Here is a 23,463-nt window from a genome sequence, read left to right as displayed (position 1 = left end):
ACGAGCACACACACACACTCAAACGCCAGGGTTTCATCTTGTCTAAATCAGTGTCTTCAGGCTCTTAATGAGGTACCAAGAATAAATTGACCCCTCTGCTCTGCAAGGAGGTGTGTGTGTGTGTGTGTGTGTGCGTGTGCGCGTGCATGTATGCGTGCGGTTGGGTATTCTTTGTGAGAATAGGCCTTACTCACTTCAGAAGGTCGGACCCCACTCACACACTCACCCTTAAATCCTGAACCCCTGCACAGTTTTGGTCTACATAGTGGGCTGGGCTGGGCTGGGCTGGGCTGGGCTGGGCTGGGCTGGGCTGGGCTGGGAGGGTAATTAATGAAGGAGACCGGGACACTTAATGGACATTTGTTGGCAGAGCTGGTGAAATGGGAGAGGGCAGGAGTGGCCATGTAGAATTTTACTCAATCTTTTCTTTTTTTTTCATCACTTTTCATTTTGGGCTTTACAGAAAGGTAGCCCATGCTGTTGACATCCTGTCATTTACTCCCTTGTGTTAATAACTAAGCTCTCTCTCTCTCTCTGTATCCCCCCTCTCTCTCTCTCTGTATGTCCCTCTCTCTTTCTTTCTCCCATCTGTTCTTGCTCTCCATGTCTTTCTCTCTCCCCCGCTCTAACATGCCCTCATCTCTTATTGTCCTCCATTTTCTCTCTCTTTCTCTCTCTCTCTCTTACTGGTGGGTTTTTATATTTAACTGAACCTGGGCAGGCAGATTTCATCTGATTTTTTAATAGCTCTCTTTTATTGTCCCCATGGGCATCAGCTCACCTCTGTATGATTAAGAGCTTTTTTCCCCTCTCGTTTCCTTGAATGCCCCGGGCACAGAAGGAATACAGGGGCCAGGAAAGTGCTTCGCTAATTAGTCTCAAATCTTTCCTTTATACTCTCTCTCTCCTTCTCTCTCTCTATCGCTCTCTCTCTCTCTCTCGTCTCTTTCCATTTCCATTTCCATTCGGAGTACATTTCCATAAACACCATAGGCTCTTTCTTTCGAGGCACTGGGCCTCCAAGGCCACCGTACATTTACATGGCTGACCAGTGTTCCACCAAACCCGTTAATGTCCCTAATTAAGGCAGAAGGGAGGTGGTGGAGGGCTGAAGTGGTGTGTGTGTGTGTGTGTGTGTGTGTGTGTGTGTGTGTGTGTCTGTGTGTCTCTGTGGGGGTTAGTTATGGCCTGGATCATTGTAAGCACAGATCAGGGCTGCAGTGAGACAGGAAGGACCATGGCCGCCATCTGCACAAGTGTGTGTGTGTGTGTGTGTGTGTGAGGCAGGCAGGCAGGTAGAGAGAAATAATGGCAGGTATGATGGTGACCTGTCATATTAAAAGTCTACACAACTTAATGTAATAATAACCTCTGCTGTGTTGATTTAAACAATATATTCTGACTCCAGAAATTATTGTACGACACTCGACGAAACTCTGGTCTGGTGTTACGATGCTGAGGAAAGGGACATGGTCTTGGAGTGTTTTACAGTGAGCCTTCCTCCATTAGTCATTTAAACAAAGGAAACAAATCCTGTCCACTACATTCTAACACACTGTCCCTACGTGCTGTAATTATGTGAAAGTGGGAGCCTACTGTGTGTGTGTGTGTGTGTGTGTGTGTGTGTGTGTGTGTGTGTGTGTGTGTGTGTGTGCTCACACTTCTGCCCGGTGTCTGTCTCCCAGCCTCAGCGCTGGTCCCTTATTAAATCCGTTCAGGTTTGGTTGTTGGTGACAAAAGGTGGAAAAGTTTGCCCGACTGACAACAGGAAACGCAAAATGGGAGTCCAAAGGTGCTGGCTTTAGCTCAAGCTGAGCCTCCTAATTAAGAGCCATGAACGGCAGGATAGGTGTGCTTTTACCTAATTAGCCACAGGTAGTGACACCACTGAAGCCCCACCTGCCAATCATTGCATTTCCTACCATGTGACCTAACCTATCATAGGATACAAGGCTTCTTAAGAATATCTCTACCAGTATTTGAGCTCTCTTCTCCTAGTCTACTGTAAGAGCATAGTGCTATCTGTGGCCAGCTCATGTGAGAAGGAGAGCAAGAACAGGCAGTCTCTAGTTCCGGGCATCAAGATGGTGTAGTTTCTGTAGTTGGTGGTTCATGGTCCAGTGTTAGACACACTGTGATCCTGGCAGAGACGCTAGTGTGTGTGTGTGTGCGCGTGCGTGTGCGTGTGCGTGCTGTGAGGGGAAGGGATGTGGATGCTCAGTGAGTGGAGACGGGGAGTCTTGAGTTTGCATCTCTGGAGTACAGATACACATTGTCTCCAGTGGTAGTGGCTGATATAGGAAGATAAAGAAGCAGGAAGATAAAAGAAGCCCTTTAAGGCCCATACATGCCAGATTCCAGAAGTCTTTGATTGATTGACAACCCGTCAGCATACCGACGACAACCTTGATTTTATTTTCACTCGCAGCAAAAATCCAGGAATGTTTTTATTTTTATATGCGTTTGTCTCCAGGATTATGGCGATGAAATGGAAACTCCTCTCCCCCCCCCCACCCCCACCCCCCTCTCTGCCTTAACAGACTACATATTGCCATCTGCGGCAAGATGCTCGTGGCTGGAACCTCTTGGAGCGCTCCTCTTAGCCTTATAAATCAAGGCCAGGGCTCCTGCCCATGAATCAATATGTCTTTAATGCGTGGCAGTATCTGCTGAATATTTATGTAAAGTGCGGCGGAGGGGATATCATGAAGCTAGCGAGCCCTTGGTTTTGAAGATGGCGCCGATGCCAAAAATCTGACATTGAACAAAATGTTCGCCCGGGGGGGAAGAGCCGTGGTGCTCATCGAATTTGGAATTTTTGGCTTTTGGCTCTCGCAGTGTCATTTAAGTTTTTGGCAGATGTGCTACAAGCTATGAAAAGTGAGAGGAAAAGGGGTCTTTATCCAGGCTTGTGTCTTTATCATGAAGCCTGTTTAAGAAGTCTCTGAGTTCTCCTAGGCACACAGTGTTGTGTTTGGGGTATGTCTGGGAGGGAGAGAAGGAAAAAGGAGAGAATTAGAGCAAGTGGTTTTGTTAATGCTTGTATATGTGTGTGTAAAATGGAAAAATAGAGAGCGATAAAGAGAATGAGATGGAAAGTGAAAGAATGAAAGGATAAGAGTGAGAGGACTTGTTCACGTAAGAATGTCTTTGTACACTTGTGTTTTAGTGGGTGTGTGTTTTGGTGTGTGTGGGGTTTTTGTGTGTGTATGTTTCTGAGAGAGAGAGAGAGGGAGAGAGAGGGAGAGAGAGCGTGTTAGACGCTCAGGAGGCTTGGCTGAGAGTAGGGAGCCACATTTCCTGGGTGTTCTGGTGTGTGCACCCCTCCCTGTTTACCCGGCCAGAGGAATTCAAGCTGTTTGTTCAGCACTGTATATACTTGCACTGAAACATCTCCACATGCCAAGCGCAAAACAACACAGAGCCCCACTGTGTTAAAGCCAGTTCAGAGAGTTGAAAAATGTTAGGATGGTGTGTGTGTTTGATTGAGAGAGAGAGTGTGTGTGTGTCTGTCTGTCTGTCTGTCTGTCTGTCTGTCTGTCTGTGTGTGTGTGTGTGTGTGTGTGTGTGTGTGTGTGTGTTTGTGTGTGTGTGTGTGTGTGTGCGTGTGCTTGTTTGCTTGTTCGTGCAGCCCCACACCCAGCTTGGTTCTGTTTTGAATGTTTGATTTTTCTGCTAAAATATTCGTCTTGGAGCGAGAACAAAACTGGGCAAGCTACGTTCCAATTACATAACAGAAATTAAAAAAAGAGACACAGAAAAGAAACAAGAGCAAAAAGGAGAGAAGAGAGACAAGGGAGAAAGAGTGAGAACAGTGTGGAGTGGAGGATTGAGAGAGTGAGAGTGTGTGGAAAAGAAAGAGAAGGGGGGGGGGGTGAAAGATGTGTGGTTTTGGGACTAGGATATAACTATCCCCCAGAAAATCAGGGAGTCAAAAATGTGTCTGGCTAAGTGCTGACTTACTGTCCCATAAACCCATTGGGCTCCGGCTGAGTTCTGGCTGAGTTCTGGCTGAGGGTCTTGGCAAGGTGGTCCTTCAGAAGCCCTGATTTACTGGGCTGTGAGAGAGGCCTGGCCTGAGGCACGTCTCCACGGTTACAGCCAGGGAAAGGTGCCTCAGGCACTTCAGCGCTTTCACATTTATTTTCACAATAAATAAATAACCGTATGCTATGATTTTCTTATTGAGAAGGATTTCACTGGGCTATTGAAAGCATTACCAGTCCGATTTAGCCTCTTTTATGAGTCCATTAAAGCTGCAAAACAACTGAAATGTGTTAAATTGACTTCATAATTACAACGAGAGGTCTATGAAGATTATTCTAGAGGCAGACAAATATCCTTTATGGTACAAAATATTCAGACGTTTTAGTGAAGCATATGATGATTTTCACAGACGAAAGTTTCACAGACGAAATATTTAATAAATAATGGGCGAGCGTATGGTTTCTATACTAACTTTTCAGCGTTAATGAACAGTGTCTTTAATTGCTTTTTTCCTGAGATTGGTCTCCATAACAGAGCTTGACCACGCTCCGTGTTTCTCCATCTGCTCCAACAGGATCAGCTCCTGAGTGATGATACAGTGCTGAATAAGATCAACCTGGCCGAACCAGCCGAACACGAGCTGCCCGACCTCTCGGCTGAAGAACAAGCAGTCATCCTGGGCATCTGGTAAGATCAGCAACTCACACGCCCTCTTTCTCTCAAGCCTACTCTTACTCTCAATCATGCTCTCATTCATTCACTTACCCACTCACTTGTGGTCTTTTTCACACCTACACACACACACACACACACACACACACACTATACTCCCACACACTCCAACTTTTAAAGAAATGCAGCTGGCTTTCCACAATTCCAGTGTTGTCACCTCTTGAATATATTATAAATTGCATACCAGGTCTTTGCAATGTACACATTTTCTGCCTGCAGAACCCATCAACCCGACTGTGAACATACCCCTCTCCTTCCAACCATAATGCTGATATTTATGAGCCCACCTTCTGTTCCAATATCAATATTTTTAGCGATAACAAAGGGTGATGTATTGTTAGCACAAGCTTTGTTCTCCCAGGCTGACAGAGAACAAATCACCCGCAGGCAGCAGCTCTATAGCGATACGTCGTGTCAAGAAATACCAGCAAGATCTACATTTTCCCAAGCTATTTGTCATGAAAAGAATAGCTTATGTGCAGTAATTTGCGAGGGTGGGGATTATTATGGTGTATTAGACGGGGTGGGTGGGGGAAGTGGGCTACAGCAAGCCAGAGGCGCCAAGCCTTGATGGAAATCATTTCTTTAAACACGCGGCTCTAATATGGCTCTCCCTTAAAGATGCAGTCCGCAATTCAGTTTTGGTTTCACAAAAGGTTGTTGATATTTGAGCTCAACAGCCAATTAAATGACACCCTTCCCCTTCCGTGCTCCTGAAGCAGCTTCACTCAGTACGGACATGGACACAGGCTCTTTTTTTTCTTGTTGTTGTGGACACATCTCAGCGCACAAGCTGAATGCATGCGTAATACGACTTTATTATCCTCCCGATCCTTTGCCTACTGGGGGGGGGGGGCAAAGGGCATAGTCTGAAAGAAGGACAATCCCCCCAAAGAAGAAAAGATCAAAACAAGAACACGCAAACTGCCGTGCACCACTTTTCTAACATGGCAACCTTGAACGGAGAAGAGCTGGCGTGCAGAGTCTGGGCCCACTGCGCCCAAGCACACAGACAGCACGAGGGCAGAGGTCACACGTCCATGCTGGAGAGTGGTCATGGAAGGCCACAAGTGCCTTCTCTTCAAGGTAGCGCTCACCCTCGAGGGGCACCTCGAGCAGCGCTGTTGCCGTGAAACAACCTAAAGACTTTTTTCCAGACACCCCACGGTGCATTAGCGAGAGGTTTCCTTAATTGATTTGCCCGTGGCATTCTGTGGTGCAGAATGTCTACAAAGTACCAATACACTTTGGCTGTGCTGTTTACGGACCCACCCACTTGCAGCGTTGCCTTGGCATGAGCCCTGTAGCCCAGTCTCCCAATCCCATAGTCATGGGGCAGATGATGCCAACGGGGTAGGAGATGAAGGGGCAGGAGACACTGATGGTGATTCCAAGGGTTCCAGGCCTGCAGGAGTGCCACAGGATATTGATTCTAGGTTTAAAGAGACGCGGTCATTGCACACGCTCTGAAACATCAGGCAAAAGGCTGAAAATATAACAATAGCTAATTAATGCACTTTGAGCTTGAATCCCCGATGCAACCAAGCATATACAACGTGTATTTCGAAGAGGTAACATTAGGAAGCCATTTGGTTTCATGAAAAAGGGGATTTGCTTTCACTCACCAACGGAAATGTGTACTTATACTCACAAAGGCTTGGGTTGTACCAGTGAGGGTACGTCTTAACCTCCCATATAAACGTGAAGATGTCCATATTATGTTTGGCTTTCTCTTGATCCAGAGCCAGTACTTTTAAGACATACTTCTTCTGTTATTCACACTTTAGCTACCTGGGCACCATCTGCGGCTACTCCCACCTATTGGATCGGTGTATTACTGCTCGTTCAGTTTCACACATGCTCAGTCAATGCGCACAAGCCTGTACGGACACAACATTTTAGTGTGCACCGTGCACAGACTGTGTCCTCAGAAGTATACTTTCCGCTTAAAGGAACGGAGCCCAGAAGAAGAGAGATAAAATACTGTTAGCAAAAACAGTCAGTTCTACAGTTTCGTTACAGTTATTGAGGTAAACAGACGCAGGTGTATCTCTGTAGGGATGCTTTCCATATTGTCAGACACTTATAATAACATTTATGAGCCTGTCAGTGGCGAAAACAAGCAGTTTAGTTTGCAACAGATGCTTACCTCATAGCAATCCATTGTATAGCCGTTTTGCGGCTGCTGGTGTTAGCGCTCTCGCTCAATACTGTCCCTTAAATAGGGCCCAGGTTAAAAAAGCCTGAAGTTGTCCTTGCACCGGGGAATAAGTGAACCTGGCCTACAGCACCTGGCGAGGTCAAGAGACCTGGGCTACAGCAAGATGCTTCATGCCAGGCTGAATATGGTGTCTAATGGGGTTTGTTCTACACCAGAGTGGCCCACTGGAGATTTTGTTTGTGCGTGCATGTCGGTGTCCGTGTGTTTAAGTGCATGCATGTTTAATAGTCTGCATACATGTTTGTGTGTTTACCGGCGAGTTGTTTATGCATGTTTGCGTCAGTCCTTTAGTCCTTTAGTATGCGTGCGTGTGTGTGCGTGTGTGTGTGTGTGTGTGTGTGTGTGTGTGTGTGTCTGTATGTGTGTGTCTGTATGGTAGAAAGAGAGAGCAATACAGAGAGCACTGACGTTTGCGTGTGTGTGTGTGTGTGTGTGTGTGTGTGTGTGTGTGTGTGTGTGTGTGTGTGTGTGTGTGTGTCTGTGTCTGTGTGTGTGTCTGTGTGTGTGTGTGTGTGTGTGTGTGGGTGTGTGTGTGGGTGTGTCTGTTAGGGTTTACTCGCTCCTGAGCTCTCTTATAAATTATTTTTCAGGCTGCTGGTCGCACGTGTTACAGATTCCGTTTTTAAAGGTCTACTTGTCATGGGCTTGGCCAGGAGCTTTTTATGAGGATGGTTTTTGCAGTGTTTTTGGAAGCACTTCACTCTGATCGAAAAAAAGAAGCAACCCTTTTTTATATATAAAAACCAACAGCCAAACCCGAAAGACAGAGTTTTATTTTTGAATAATCCCACAACTTTAGAGTAGCCTAGCAGTTTTATTATCAAGAGTGTTATTGCAGGTCAATATAGTATATCACTGCTATAATGATGCTGGGGTTTACAGCTTCCCCTTTGTAGAGATATTGCAAACAGATATTGGCTAATTTTTGGTCCTCTGTTTACCTGGATGTGTGTGTGTTGGGGGCAGAGAGAAACGTTGTGCTGTGTGTGTGGAGGGAGATACAATAACACAGTTCACTAAGTGCACCCTCTCCAGCCTTTTTTTAAACACAGAAAAGGCTGTTTTGGAGGGCAACTAAGCACTATAGACTGTCAGAGGCACAGAATAGCAACATAGCACTTCTTCCGATTTCTATTTCTATTTATTTAACATGACTTACGACAACTGAATAGGAATTGAATTAGCTTGTATGTGTATGCTTGTGCATTGGCACATGTATTTGCATTCAGTGCACGTACTCTAACACCCAGTGTTACTGAGATTCACTGAGAGTGTGCCTTCGCATTCCCAGACACCACTGTACCACTGGAGAACCTGCGCACGCTCTCTCTCTCTCTCTCTCTCTCTCTCTCTCTCTCTCTCTCTCTCTTTGTGTCTACCTCTCCTCTCCTTTCCTGTCTGTCTCATCTCTCTTTTCCCCTGGTAAGGTGTCTCAGGAAGAAAAGTCCTGCTCCCTCAGGAGGAGCCTGGGAGATGTAGTCTTTGGGCTCAGGCAGCGCTGCCAACACAGAGACAGACAGGAGGAAGAGAGAGATGATACACAAACCCAGAGTAATGGAGAGAACTGAAACAAGGTGAGAGTGTTGCCTCTGAGAGCTGTCAAACTGGGCTAGATGAACAGAGCAGTTAGAGGAGAGAGATGTGACTGTGAGTGATGGGGGGAGAGAGAGATGGAGAAAGAGAGAGGTGGGGTGGGGGTCAGGTTTTCTGTTGTTGCCTGGTCTCATTAGCCTCGATTGTGTTGCTGAGCTGGGCGGCCCCTCTGCCCTCCGTCCCCTGCTGCTGATGCCAGTGGCAGGCCCAGCATCTCCCATTAAGGCCCGCACTGTGACCCATACTCCCACCAAACTTTTCTACCTTAAGTTTCAGTGTGTGGCAGTCACACCTTACAGGACCTTGCCACAAAATTGCCATGAAATACTGGGTATAGCCTGCCTGCCGGTACAAAAAGTCACTAACAACCAATGACATGATGGCACAAGAAAGGCCTTTTGAAGTTTAATAGATGTTTCTGGGATTGTTGTAGTTTATATAGAGAAAAGGGTAAATTGCTCATTCTCTCATGTTCATGCTTTAGATAGAGATTCTGAAGGAGCCGAGTAGTTGGGCCTCCTTCTGTTTTCCTATGTGTGCACTGACACTCTGCACTGACACACTCATTGGCACAAGACCTCAGCACACAGTGAACCACTTTGGCCAGCTGATTGTGTCTCAGTGATCCTCAGCCATTGTTTTCAGATGCCCACGTGTCTTCTGTGTCTGTCACTGGCCTGTCTTGATTCCCCTCAGGCTTCCTGCAGCCCTCATTCTCCTCTAAGTCATCTCCCCTGGTACGGGGGCATGACAAGCATTTTGACCCAATCTCCATTTATCGCATATCATTTGTTTGACTCACTCAACCCTGCTCAGAGGTCAGGGCATCTAAACCCCCTGTGTCGTTCTTGCACGTCCCCCGTGGCATTCAGTTCCCGGTCGCACTTGTTGTCGAAAGGCCGTCGGCGTGCTCCGAGGACGCTAAGAGACAAACTGCTGGCGTGGAGTAATTAGCAGACATAATTACAGTGGGCTTGGGGTGGAATTGAATTGACTGATGGTTAAGGATGGATTAAGTGCTGGTCACACGAGAAGAGGGGGAGTGAAAGGGAGAAGGGAAAGAGGGGGAGAGGGAAAGAAAAAGAAGGAGAGCGGCTCCAAACCTCTTTACTGCTCAGTTACAGAAAGAAGTACCTGCAATCCAATCCTGTCTGGTTGCCACGGCAAACCGTTCCGCCCCTCAGCGCTGCTCTTAACCGTCCTTGCATCAGCCTTGAAAACAGACTACGAAAAGCACATCGCCGACAACTCTAGAATCAACTCAGTCGCACCGCTATCATCGGCCCAAATGAATAAGGCCGTGCCGTCACGGAGCAGAATTCACTTAGCCTTCAGCTCGGCCCTGAGTCTCACATAAGGCGCTGAGGTGTAAGCTTTTTTCACATAGAGTGTGTTTGTGTGTTTGTGTGAGAAACTTCGCCTTGCATACCTGAGCAATACTTCATTTCCTCTTAGCACGCCCCTGTGGCTTCATGCCCACCCCGCTCCCTCTTCCCCTGGCCACTTGCATCTTCCCACAATGCCCTGCTTCACTGCTTGCGGCTCCATTGTGCAGGGGGGGGGCGGGTCTGTGAGCGGTAGCAAGGGGTGTTCAGGGTCATTCCTGAATTTAAAACCGGGACTGAAAAGAAGAGAAGCAGTTTGGAAAGAGCCGTGGCGTAATCCCTTCTGCAGCGTTCTGAGCGAAAGAGTTGGAAAAGATGCTCAGAACCGCACTTTTAAGTTGAAGTTCGTCTCTCCGAAAAACACCTGAGGTATTACACATCAGTGTTTTATTGTTGTGTACCAAAACTTCTTCAGTGTTCTTCCTCTTTTCCAAGTGCAAACTGATCAGAACACACACCTGAGATGTCGGCATTTTACCAAATCCTCTCACGCCAGGCCAAATTACCGGTTGGTTGTATCTGTTTGACATCGCCTCCAATCCCTCACTGTGGATGTTGAGTGAGACTCTAGACCAGGTAGACCAGGATACTGCATATAAGCGTTTAACTGCCACGTAGAATAACGGCGCTGTGCCTCTTAAGGCTGTGAGGTCTGTGGCAGGCTTTGGTTTTGTGTGCTGAGTGGTCACTGATAAATGAAGGGCTGCAGAGAGGAGGATGATGTCTGGTTTGGGGGATTTGGGAGACTTCAGACAGAAAATGGGTGCCCCTTGTTTTATGGCCTCCTTTAACCAGACTGACATGGAGCCAACAGAGCGGGCTTAAGGGCTTCCCATTGCACTGTCCAGGGAAACACACACACAGTATTACTAAGACACAAATTTGTACTTAAGCCAGGAGTAAAATATGAGGTGAAAAGTGTCTGAGAAAATATACATTAAGTGTCTGCCTACAAATCTCTTTAGTGAAACAGTGTTCCGTACACACACACACACACACACACACACACACACACACACACACACACACACACACACACACACATACATATTACTCCCATCAGAGCTTCATCTCCACACATTGTCCTTTGCTGGCTTTTCTCAGAGCCCTCGGTCAGATAATTGGGAAGTGGAGATGACCATAAGAACAGTCGGAATGTGCTGAGGCGCATAAACGCTTCTGCTGGTTAGTTACGGTACATGGTCAGCATTCCTGCGTGGCACGTATGGAGCATTCGAGGATAGCCGTGAGGTCGGCCCCCGTGCAGCCACAGCACCAGCCCCCCCAGAGCCAATTATAAGTCATTACCAGAGCTCGCGTACTCGCTCTCACGCAGATAAACACGTTGGCGACCACCACACGCTGATCACCAGGTAACAGTCGAGCAGTCTGCGTCATTGTCTCGCTTCCTCTTTTCACATTATTGTGCGTGTGTGTGTGTGTGTGTGTGTGTGTGTGTGTGTGTGAGAGAGGCTGTGGTCAGCAGCACTGTTCTGTGCACCTATCCGTTTCCAGAAGCCGTGGTCTGGTCGAGGGGAGCCTGCTTTCCTCCACCTCTCCTTGGGCCAAGAGCGGAAGCCGACCCTCAGCCCCATGCTGGGTTCCCCATCAGTAATACACTAATACACTGTTGTGTGGGCCCGCTCCGTCCAAACCCCACATTAGACCTCTGGACCATGGGGATTCTCGTTGTGTTGTGTGTGCGTGTGTGTGTGTGTGTGTGTGTGTGTGTGTGTGTGTGTGTGTGTGTGTGTGCGTGTGTATGAGTGAGCGAGAGGGTGAGGCTGTGTGTGAGGGAGAAAGAGAGATTGTGTTTTTGTAATTGTTAATGATGGCTAGCGTAGAGAACAAGCCTTGTGTTCTGTTGCACCTGGCATACAGTGAGCCTCACTGTGCCTCCAGTGGAAAAATAATAAACAAAGTTTTGAAAAGAGTATGGGGTAATTATTTCACCTAATCTCCATGAAATCAAACCCCACTCTGGGTTGGAAAGGGTCCCTTGTCCTTCTCCCCCTTGGCTTTCCTTCTTTTATCCAAGAAGGCAACAAGAAAAGCTGCCTTTCTGCAAGTGGTCTTATATCAGTGGTTATCTGTGTATGTGGAAAAGCTTTTACAATAACTTTACCACAGGAAAGTTTTATACTAAAGGATTATTTTTGTCTTTCTTTTTCCTTTTAAAACAGAAATGTACAACTGAAACAAAATGTAGAACTGATTATATGTGTGATAAAAAGATTTTCCTCTCACACACCTCAGATATGTCTGTTTGATAGTACAGACGCTGAATGAATAATGAATACTGTATGTGCGTGTTCAATATGAATGGGTAACCTGGGGGCTTGTTTTGGAGTTGTTGTGTTGCCCTTCTTGACCTCACTTTGTTGAAATATGTTTTCTGTCTTTTACTCAGCAGTGGTTTCTTCCACTGTCTCTCCCGCTTAACGTGAAATGTGCTGTTGTGTTTATGCTGCCTGGGGGTGATGGTGGCACTTTTCAACAGGTCTGACAGGTGCGAGTGTGTGTGTGTGTGTGTGTGTGTGTGTGTGTGTGTTTGAAAGAAAGTGCATGACAGGTGACCTTGACAGGGTTGAGTGCAGTCTGTATGTGTTGATGAACTTAATTTGTTTCTGCAACGTCCCGTCGTTGGCCTTGTCGAGCAACAAAAACAAAACGATGAAAAGGAGTTTTCTTTTTTCATCTGTGCGTCACCAACGGAATCAGGCATAAATCACTCTTATGGTCCGAAGCGTAAATCAAAGCGGTCGTGTTTCGCGATTTACTCTCAAATTGGTGACGCTGTTGAAATTGCATTGCCATCAGCTACTAAGTTCACATAAATCTGGTGGTACTGTGTAAATTACTGAGGGATACCCACTGGTTGTATATCTGACCATGGGAAAGCCTGCAAAGAAATAGTGGTCCTTTGTCTGCATTCTGTTGCGAGTATTGTAATTTATGTTGGGAACTGAGAGTGCGGTGCTCCTGGTCCAGCCTCAGTCTCATCCAGTGTTTCTCTGTGGCTTTGTCTCCGCAGCATCGACTTCCAGAAGAACAACCCCATCCACAGACTGACAGATGAGGAGCTGCTGGCCTTCACTTCAGTGAGTCTGTGGCTCTGCTCTCCTCTCCTCTCCTCCCTCGCGCCCCGTAATCACTTTTTCCTCTCCGTGGCACGCTCTCTATCTTTTAGTGTCTGTCTGCCTTTCTGTCTGTATTTCTTTGTCTTTGTCCTACGGCCTCTCTGATTTCTTTCTCAACCTTGAATTTTTTTGTGTTTGATTATTTCAGAATATACCTTTTCCCTCCTCTCCTTTCTACCGTCCTACCTGCTATTTTCTGTCTCTCCTGACTCTCTTGACTTCTCTGCCTTTGTCTCAACATGGTCTGTCTATATTTCTTTCTTGCCAGCTCTCAATTTCTCAATCTATGGTTTATTTTCTTTCCTGTCTTTTTCTTTCTGATCCCTCTGATTTCTCCTTCTTTCTTCCCCTCGTTCCATCTCTTCTCTCTATCCCCTCGCCCATATTAAGTGGTTGGTGTCCTGTGACTGATCCCCCCCCCTCTGATTCCCACATCTTCTCTCACTGTTGCTTGTCATTCTAAAGCTGGATTTATGTATCCCTGCGAAAACACTGCCTCAAAGGCTCATGCTGATGGAATGACGAGACGAGAGTACAAAAAAAAAAAGAAGACATTTGTGGGTCACGCGCCACGCCTCAAACTTTCAAGACTGAGAACGTTCATTGATTGACGTGGTCAGTGAGCACATGAGCGTGAAGGTGAGCGATGAGATTGTGGCGGCCTTTCATTGTGCCGTCATTCGGGAAGGGCGGTAAATCACGAACGATGCCATCACAGGTGCTAAGAGGCTTAGCACACTTGGCGGCCACTCAAGCATAAAAAGCGGCAGCGGCTCTCGGCGCCCAAAGCCCTCTTTCGTCGACACGTCTTGCATCTCATTCGCTCATAAACAGGCGTTGTAAATCAGCATAAAGGACAAGTAGAATTAGTCCTGCAAAAACAGGTGTTGAGACCGTTCAAAACATACTGCTGCTTACGTAAACACTTGTGAAATTACTGCAGTCGCCACATACCTTTTCAGACTGAGGATGGATTCTCCGATTGACTTGAGAAATGTGAAGGCTGGGGGTTGGCGGGAGAGGGTAGGAAAGGGGGGGGGGGGATTATTGGAATGCCAAAAATGTTGGAAGTGGCGGAGAGCATCTCCTGCTCTCACTGTCTGTCCCCCTTATTTCCACCCGTTGACCTTTTCTCTGAGTCATTAGGGAGGCATTTCTGCACTCCATTGCTCCTCCCGCTCGGTTTGTTTTTCAAGATGTCGCTTCCATCGCTGTTGCTGTCACACACACTTACGGCTTTACATACTCTGACGAGGGTTTCAGAATAATGGCCTACTGTTATGCGTTATTCATTCGCATTGTCGCGTCATTTAAGACCTTGACCTAAAACCGGATTTTAGTGCTGGCTTTTACTTAGTGCTTGTCTGATCACTGAGCAGTGAGCTGAATTGCTCAAAATGGTCGTTACATGTAAGTTCTTAGAAGCTGTCCAATACAACATAAAAAAAAAAGACCGAATTGTTCCAATCCAATGCATCCATGCCTTCAGCCCATTGCACCTGCCGGCTGATGTGCCTTTGTAGGTGTGCATATCCCAGTGTCTGCGCTGTGCTTCGCATCGCATCGCCCCGCCGTCTTCCATCTGTCTTTTGGATTCCTCCGCTGGGACCCCTGAAGTCAGAGAGCGCGAGGGGCCGTGCCTTGGCCACGCTTTCCCCTGCTGCTACGTTCAACCGAGCAGGTCCCCGAAGACCCGGTAGACCCCTGCGGTGTGGCGGACGAGTACGTGACCGTCCGCCTCTGGAATGTCAGAATGCGGCAGTGGTGTGCACACATGCTCAGTCTCAGCTTCCCCCCCTCTAGAGAGAGAGAGAGAGAGAGAGAGAGAGAGAGAAACGCCCGTCATAATGATAACTCTGACAAATGATCTCAAAATTCCATGATGCCTCATTGGTAGAGTTCTTGGAGATGGAAAGACAGCTGAACCATTAATCTGTTATTAATGCAAGTTCTTTTAGCCAAAGGTTTTTCTGGAGCAAAATCGGCAGAAAAAAAAAAACAAGCCGTTCCCCTTGATCCCCTGATGATACCCAGTTCTTGGTCTGGAGACGACAGCGTACTTTACTGAGCCTTATCTCTTGATGCCAGTGATACACCTCTCCTCTTGATCTTCGAGCTCCACTTCTCTGAAATGTCATCCGTGATTATTAGTGTTATGCAGTCAGTCTGGCGCTTCCAGCCAGTGTAGTCTCTGGCAAACATTGAGGTGTTTCTTTACTCTGATTAGCATGTTGGCTAATCCCCCTCCCCGGGCCTCAGCACTGTCAAATGTGTTTTCACCGACAAGCTTTTCTATTGAATTTTAAAATGGGCAGACAGTTTTGAGTGGTTTTGTCGCGAATTATCACACATTACGATGTTGTGGTTTGCTGTAATCATTATTCATTACATGCGGTAGTTTCGCCAGCTAAGCAAGTTTGGAGATGTGGGAACCTGTGTTCTTGCCGCTGTTCATTATACGTGCGGCTTAAGCCCGTTATAAATCACCTTCATGGATGAATGTGAACATGATTTATGTGTTAGCTCTCATAAATCTATGATTTAAACACGGCCCCTTTTACCATTTGCATTCAGTATGTATACCCACATGTGCTCATACTTGTATGTTCACTGACTTGCGGTGATGCACACAAAAAGATGCTAATGTGAACCGAGTCAGCCTTGTGCTAGTAAGGATATCTGGTGTGTTGTGGTTTGGTTGGTGTCCCACAGAAGCTGAGGTGTTAGCTCCCAGTGCCACATTAGGGATAATTTGCTGCGCTTTTTTTGCTTTTTATTTCCCGTTTTTTTGGCTTGTTCTCGTTCTGTGCTCTCTCGGCTTTATCTAATTTACGACTGTGTTATTGCCATAGTCACAGCTCTCGAAAGTCACTTCCATTCATCATGCATGCTCTGCTGCCTAGTGCTTTCCGAGGAGAAAAGCCCAGCTTCTTCAGAGTCTTGATTTGAAGTATGATCTCTTTATTTCTCTGGAAGCTTGGCTTGCCTCTTGTGCGAGGCTCCAACCCTCGCGACTGAAACAAGCTGAATTCGATGCCTCCTCTCAACCTCAGCTCAGCCTTGGAGACCAATCAAGTCATTATTTGGGTTAAATACATTTACAGCCGTCTCTTCCTAGTGGTGGACAAAGTCTCCCATTTATGCCAATGGAAGTTTGTGCCTGTAACCTTCAACAATCTCCTTTCAGGACACCTTAGATTAGCAAACACCTGAGATACACGAGACGCCCCAAAGACTAAGTGGTGGTTTCGGCTTGTGTTTAGCAGTCTTGATCCTGCTGTTGAAACCACAGTGCCTCAGAGAGCCCAATCAGGTGTGGTTTCCTACATCTGTGGTTTTCCATTGCAGGAAAACTTGGATGTCTTGCACTTTTGGCAAGTGCACCTCCCCCTTTCCCCCCCTTTCTCCATCTCTCCCGCCCCCCCCCCCCCCCCCAAACAGTAATTCAGCCTCCAGTTTCAACACCCGCAAGCTTGTTCGGAGGCACTCCGCTGCCTGGGAGGAGGCATGTAGAGTAATCAGATCGCCGGGGTTTGACAGCTAAACCGGGAGGCTTTTAACAGGGTTCAACGAGGGTAGTCCCTGTCGAGGATGGACAGAGGAAAGAAGCGGAAGGAAAGAGGATGTGATGGATGGGAAATTAAAAGCTTTAGAAAGAGGGAGCGGGTGAAAGGAAGGGAGAGAGAGGGGAGATTTGTCTCTCAAGGCTGACCCTGAGACTGGCATAGCTGCTGGCCAAGCCACTCTTTTATTTTTTTCTCGTCTTGAATCCCTGTGGAAAAATAATCATCACTTTCTCTCAGGTTCTGTGGATTTAAACTCCAGTTTCCTGTGACTGTGACACTGGCATATGTCTCCGTGTGCTCATGGGGTGACCGGTGTGACTACTCACACACACAGACACTAACGGCGTGTGTCTGTGTGTGCTTTTCTGGGTGTGTGTGTGTGTACACAGTTATTTTGTTGGCTGAAGGCGCTGCAGAAGGACTGGGCTCGTCCCACTTTCTGCACACTCTGCCTTTTTCATTTCCAACCTCATCCCCTGGGGTCTGCAACTCTTTTCACTCCTTCGGAACCGATTCGGTTCTGGTTAACAGTCCTCCACTATTGGTCTCAAGAATCAAGTTATTTTGAAACAGCATTCCAACACAAACAGGTACTTATTCCTGAGTTTCATTGTCCTCCCTTGGATCAAAGGCCCCTCATCATGAAACCTCAGAAGTAATTCTGGAAAAATCCCCTCCCTCTCTATTCCCCCGACCGCTACCACCGATTCAGTGCTGTTAAGCTCCTCAAATGTCTTCACGGAGTTTAGGCCTTCCATACTTCTTGCGTATTTTAAATGCAGAACCAATAATTTCTGTTTTATATGGAAGGAAGAATCCAAGAATAACCTGCCTACTGGTCCATAACGAACGGTGGGAATCATAATTCACGAGGGGGCAACATTAAAAGAGTTTCTCCTCTCCTTTTGGGGAGGGTAGGTTGGGGTGGGGGGAGTGGAAACCTTAAACGGTGGCAGCAGCTGACTTTGCATTTTTGCAGAAATGAAACACAAGGGACTGCTTTGGCGACTTCATCCTTTTAGCACTATAAAAGCTAACGTTACAGTCACTTTTCCGTCAGTAAAATTATCGGTAACAGTTGAGGCACGAAACGGATAAATGCACTATTGCTGCCCCCAGCCCCTTCTTCTGGTTCAGCTCAGATGGGGATGAATGAGATCTCTTGGGCCCAGGTGAGAAAAGCTGCCATTGCTGTTGAATGGACGGAAGGTCAGAGTGACTCATGAGTAGACTCTGCCTGAGCGTGGGCCGCCATGCCTGCCTCTGGGATAGGTCTCCAGGGAGCATTTAGCACAGCAAGTGGGAGCTTCTCCCGAGTGTTAAGTCAAAGCATTTTTCATGATCGAAAGGCTGTTGGTGGACTTCTGAAATGACATATTTCGTATTTGTTTTTATCATCGCTCTCATCGACATCTCTATTTGATGGAAAAACAAAATGACATGCACAGCATTGTGGTTGATGTGAACCAAACTCTTTGCACATTTCACACCTCAGGCCCTACATCACTTGGTGTGTCTGAGTTTGCTGAAGTGTATAACATTAGACCATACACTCATGAACAATTTTGAGTTTCTCAATGGTATTGAATGGTAATGTCAGCCTGGTGGTATTTTGTATTGGCATGCATCATGAGAGAATTACAGTTCGCTGTAGAACTGTTATTTCATGGCTTTGATTCTGACATCTGGCTGTGATTCTGAAGCTTTTTTTCCTTCCCGAGTGTGCTTTTGTACAGTGCATAGCTGAAACCAAGTACAGCAGTGTCTCCTGAACATCCCCCACACCCTCGCCTCTCTGGCAGTAACCGCTCCCAAAGGGTAGGATCACTCCCATCCCTGTCCTCCAAACCTCAATCCATTTCTTACACATCATAAAATGAGGGAATTACCACATTACCATCTCTCTGCCATGCCTGGAGGTCAACAGGTGCATGTCCTTCAGTACACAGAACCTAAGAGAATGGGGTGAGGTAACATCATTATTCTGATGTCAGATTTTGAAAAGACCAAAAAATATTAAGGAAATCCAGCAGCATATATATTTTTACCACTTTGTGTGTGACGGCGTCGTCCCTGGCACTGGCCCGGAAGATTGTTGCGTGGTCAATGACGTCGGTGCTGTTCTGGTGTGTGTCCCAGCCGCCATCCGTTCCCAATCCCGACGCGAGCGTGGGCCACCTGGACACGTTTTCCTTCTTCCTTTTTCCCCTCCCTTTGTGTTGTCGCTCTCCTTTTTATAGTCTCCCATGTATCCTTACAGCTTTCTCTTGTGTCAGCACTTCTTGCATGTCTTCCTCGATGAGGAAGAAGGCATCATCATCCACCCGCGGGCGTGGCGTCCGACAGGGCTGCCTGTGTCAGCGATTTGTTTCCTATTATTGTTGAATCTCTGACCGACTCAGTGGGCCCGTTGCTCTGGCCTATTTTTCCCACACACCGACGTGATGGCTGGGAGGGCTGTGAAACTCAATCAGGATCGTACGGTTTGTTTGGTTGGATTGGGTGCGTTCCCTGACTCTCGAGCCCTTCACGCCTTCATTAAAGGGGTTGATCTCATTCTCCGGTCCACTCTCGGGTGCAGGCACTCTAGAGCACTGACTTCTTCTCTTAACTGTATGGGTGTTCTTTATGCACATAAGAGTACGTATGCTGGAGTTAAGCATCAACTATGAAGCTGAAGGGCTATCATAGACCAGGACTGCGTTTCCTGAAAGTGCCGTTAAGCAACCGCCGTGGTAACCGTGGAAAGTGTTCCAAATGATATTCTATCAATTGCCAAATGTCTCTCTATCATATATCAACGCTTTTGGGAAACATACCCCATCAGTCTATCGATGCAGAGCAGTGGTATTTAACGCGCATGGTTCCTTTGAGTAAAGCCCCCTGGGGTAGTTCTCGTTCTTTCTCGTTTTAAAGAACCGTTTGGGTTCTGTGTTGCTTCTCAGTCATCAAGCTGGGAGCTTCCCCTGGAACATTGTGTCAGTGGTTTCCTCTCCAAAAGATGATGTCATTCATGTAAATTTGTACTGGAGCAAAATCTCATTGTGTTGTCCAAGTCCATTACTGCCTCAGTCGGTTTAAGAAAACAACTGAAAACCATACATGTTTCATCATTGAAGTGGTGTCAACACATTACCTCCCCTCTGAGAACAAAGCCAATTGAAAAATGTTTCAGAGATGGAAATCTTGGTGGAATCGACATTTGTATGTTTCAGAAAAACAGCTTGAAAGTCCCAGACTTGTCAGTGCCAGAATGATTGTTTTCCACTCTCAGGAAAGTATCTCTCGCTCAGTGACTGACTGGCTTCCACTCCTAATTAGAATCGATTGGGCTAGAGGAAGAAGTGGCTAATTAAGAGGTGAGAGGGTGATCTCGTCTCTGGTGCTCATAGCTTTTTTTTTTTTAAAGCAAGAGATATCGCTGTTTGTCACGGCCTAGAGTCACCGATCTTCAGACCTATGTAATTACTGCCTGTGAATAGTCGGCACACACACACACACACACACACACACACACACACACACACACACACACACATTCAGCAGTGCAGCCCTATTGATCATGTTTTAAGCCGTTATGGAGATAATTGAAGCTAATTTGCCATTAAAGTTACCCTGTTGCTATCTACCGGATGCTATGCGACAGCTCTCCAATATGTCCGGACTTAGTTTCGAAAATGGATGGTCCGTTTTAGTGCAACCTAATGCACTATTCGTGAATGGGATGAAGATAAAGATGTACCTGTTGCACACCGCCGTGGACCACTTAATTCATGATTTATATGCGCCGGAGATGTGTGGAGTGAGTAATATCTGGTTGGAGAGGAGGACATTTCGGAGTGATGGTGTCAAGGAGAGGAGAGTACAGGTGTGTGCGGAGGAATGATTTAGAGCCGTCCACTGATGAATAAGCTCCATTACGTGTGCCTGGGGATCTGTGGGCTTACATTAAATATCTTCCTGCTTTAAGTGGCCTGTGTGTGTGTGTGTGTGTGTGTGTGTGTGTGTGTGTGTGCGTGTGTGCGCGCGTGTGTGTGTATTTATATGTGTGGGTGTGTGTGGGTGTTGGGAGTCCAGGTTCCTGGCAGTATTTTTGGACTGCAAATTTTTTTTTTTTAAGGAAACCACACCAGCCCCGACTCTCTCCCCTCCCTTTAGGCAGTGGTTCCTCTTCTGCTTGACAGATTGATGCGATCAAGTCATGACTTCCATGCAGTTGAACCAAGTTTTGCATGCTGGTGTCGTCCAAAACACGGCAAAATGCACATCTAAATTTATTAGCTAGAACGCGACAAATTCGCAACTGGAAAAGGGGAGGAAGAGACATGGTCTGTTGAAGTGTTCTGGGTTGGGGATGACTTGTGTAGCACATGTTGAGCCCCAGACCTGGAGTCTTTCCTCCTCAGTGGAACCATGAAGTCAGTGCTGTCTGTGAGGGACGTGCGGTGCTTAGAGTAGGCCTGCTCCAGAGTCCTGTGTTCTGCTCTTCTCTGCTCTGCTCCGGAGCGATCCGCCTCCCCGGAACAATGGCTGGCCGTGTGAGCAGGCATCTTCCCAGCCTACATGTGGATCCAGGAATCTGCAGGCTGGTTAGATGGTTGTCATTCGTCTGGCCCTTGTCAGCAATGTCTTATTTAGCTTCATCAAAGCTGGAAATAGTTATTATTCCTTCAACTGCAAATAAAATGTGATAAAAGTTGTTTTGGGTGAATAAAAGTTATGTTCATATTTTACAACCTAAAAGAAATAAAATATATATATATATCATGTAAAAACATTGCATAATGCAAAATTGATAGTGTTGAGTGTAAAACAGTGTTTGAATTATTTTTTTCTTGAACATTCCTTGATGTATAGCAACCCTGGAAGGGGACAGCAGAGTAATTTCTCTCGCTGAAGAATTGCCTTTTTAAAGCACTTTGAAACTGTCAGAAAAACAAAACAAAATAAGTGATATATTTTGTATGCATGGAATCTCCTTTGGATGATTTCTTGTGAAAAATAGTTTGTTAATTTGTCATTAATCGTTTTGGAATAGAATTTTTCGGCCACTAGGTATTTGACAATGATTTGGAATAGCCTTTTCATTACCTTGTGCTTTTTTGTAGTAATTGCTTTCTGTAATTTGTTGGCTTTCTGTTGCATTGCAGATATGTAATATGTGTCCACAGAGTAGAAGTGTGGGGTATGTAATTGACAACAGACAGACAGACAGACAGACAGACAGACAGACAGACAGACAGACAGACAGACAGACAGACAGACAGACAGACAGACAGACAGACAGACACCTGGAAAACTCCAATGGATGCCCCTCTTTGTGGTGATTGTAATGCCATGTCCTCGAGTCATTTCCCCCAGCCTGGGAAATCAACCTGGGAAATTAGGAACAAAGCAGAGCTGTCTCAGATCATGGAAGCGTATCTTGAGAGAACAAATTCCATTAAATTCACAGGGTGATTTGATAAATAAGGTGCTCTACCGTGAGGGAAATGGGGAAAGCTCTCAGTGTGGCCTAACATGATTACGACATAGTAATAGAAATAATGTGTGTGTGTGCGTGTGTATGTGTGTATGTATGTACGTATGTATGTGCACGTAAGTAGGTAATCCACAGAAGTCTTGGTGCTCTTTCCCCAGTGCGGCCTGAGGTCCGTCTCTTTCGACGTTTCATTTCCTTGGCCTCTCTTGCCGTGTTCCTACGATGCACCTGCGATTGTGATCCACCTGTGATTTCTCATGTGCTAAGCCCCGTCATGGCAGCTCCAGCCTGGCCGCTGGCTGGATCTCCTGAAGCGAGAGCCAGGGGACACCTCCTGAGGCTCAGGGGTCACTGCCGGCCTCTTCGGGGCCCATGGATGTATCTGGAGCGGCGGAGCCCGAGCTCGGAGCAGGCTCGGAGACCACGGAGGTTAATTTATTACCCGTGCGTTTATGTGCCGGCCCTGCCATAAATCTTGAGACACAATCCCAAGCTTGATGTCTTAACCAGAGCTGAGGTTTTTTTTAAACTTTTTTTGTGTGTGTGATTCTTAAACATAGTATCATGTAAAATATATTTTCTGTATAAGGTTGACGATTTTCTTGCGAACTTTACCGTGAAATTTAGTCATCTCCTCAAGAGCATTTGCATGTGTTCATTTTGGTTAATTCTGTTCATCACATGTTTGTCAGACAGATACTGATGTCTCCTTGTCAACTTCCAATAAGAAAAAGAAAGAAAACAAACAATGCCTCTTTATTGTGAAGAGCATGGTGTGGGCCTATTACATCAACACTGTCTTGCTCTACATGAATACACACACACACAAACATATTTGACATGGCTGTGTGTTGTCACGTTTTGAAGGACTTTACACGGCTCAGCGCACACTGCATGACCTATCTACAGAGGTTAAGTTTCCTCTCCCCCCGCACGTCCACTCCAATAGAGTCAACGTACCCTCGCATCTCAGAACACATTATCCTCTCTCCTCAGCCCTGGAGGGGCGAACCTCTGACCCAGCTCTGCCATCCCTGCCTCCTCCTGGGTGGGCAGATTGTGTGAGAGGGAGCTGTGGGTGTTGGTGGATGAGCGTAGGTGGATGAGAGGAGGTGGTAGTTTTTGCGCGGACCCGGGCTTGTCTTGGCGAATTAAGGCCAAAGGCTTTACTGTTTGGCGTCCTCTTCGTGCCGAAGCACCTGGAGGATAGTTAAGTCCACCGTCTGCACTTTTCCGCTGCGTGGCTCTGAGAGCAGCGCACTCGGAATAGGGTGACCGAGGGAGAGCCGCGTGTACACAGCAAGCTAGTGGTAAACACAATCACAGCAAGCATCGAGGCCCCTGGCCAAGGTCCTAG

At 46.7% G+C, this 23,463-nt stretch overlaps 1 protein-coding gene across 1 annotated transcript in view; it reads left to right on the top strand.

The window, feature by feature from the left end:
- ttc27 (tetratricopeptide repeat domain 27) overlaps positions 1-23,463 on the top strand; it is a 108,842-nt gene that overhangs the window by 35,430 nt on the left and 49,949 nt on the right. The window contains exons 8-9 of the mRNA XM_031578611.2: positions 4,562-4,674; positions 12,953-13,019. Of these exons, the coding sequence (XP_031434471.1) occupies positions 4,562-4,674; positions 12,953-13,019 (180 nt within the window). The remainder of the gene's footprint in view (positions 1-4,561; positions 4,675-12,952; positions 13,020-23,463) is intronic.

The sequence above is a fragment of the Clupea harengus genome, chromosome 13, assembly GCF_900700415.2.
Source record: "Clupea harengus chromosome 13, Ch_v2.0.2, whole genome shotgun sequence".
In the NCBI taxonomy this organism is placed as follows: Eukaryota; Metazoa; Chordata; class Actinopteri; order Clupeiformes; family Clupeidae; genus Clupea; species Clupea harengus.
The sequence above is the reverse complement of the archived record's forward strand: the minus strand, read 5'-3'. Positions and strand labels throughout refer to the sequence as shown.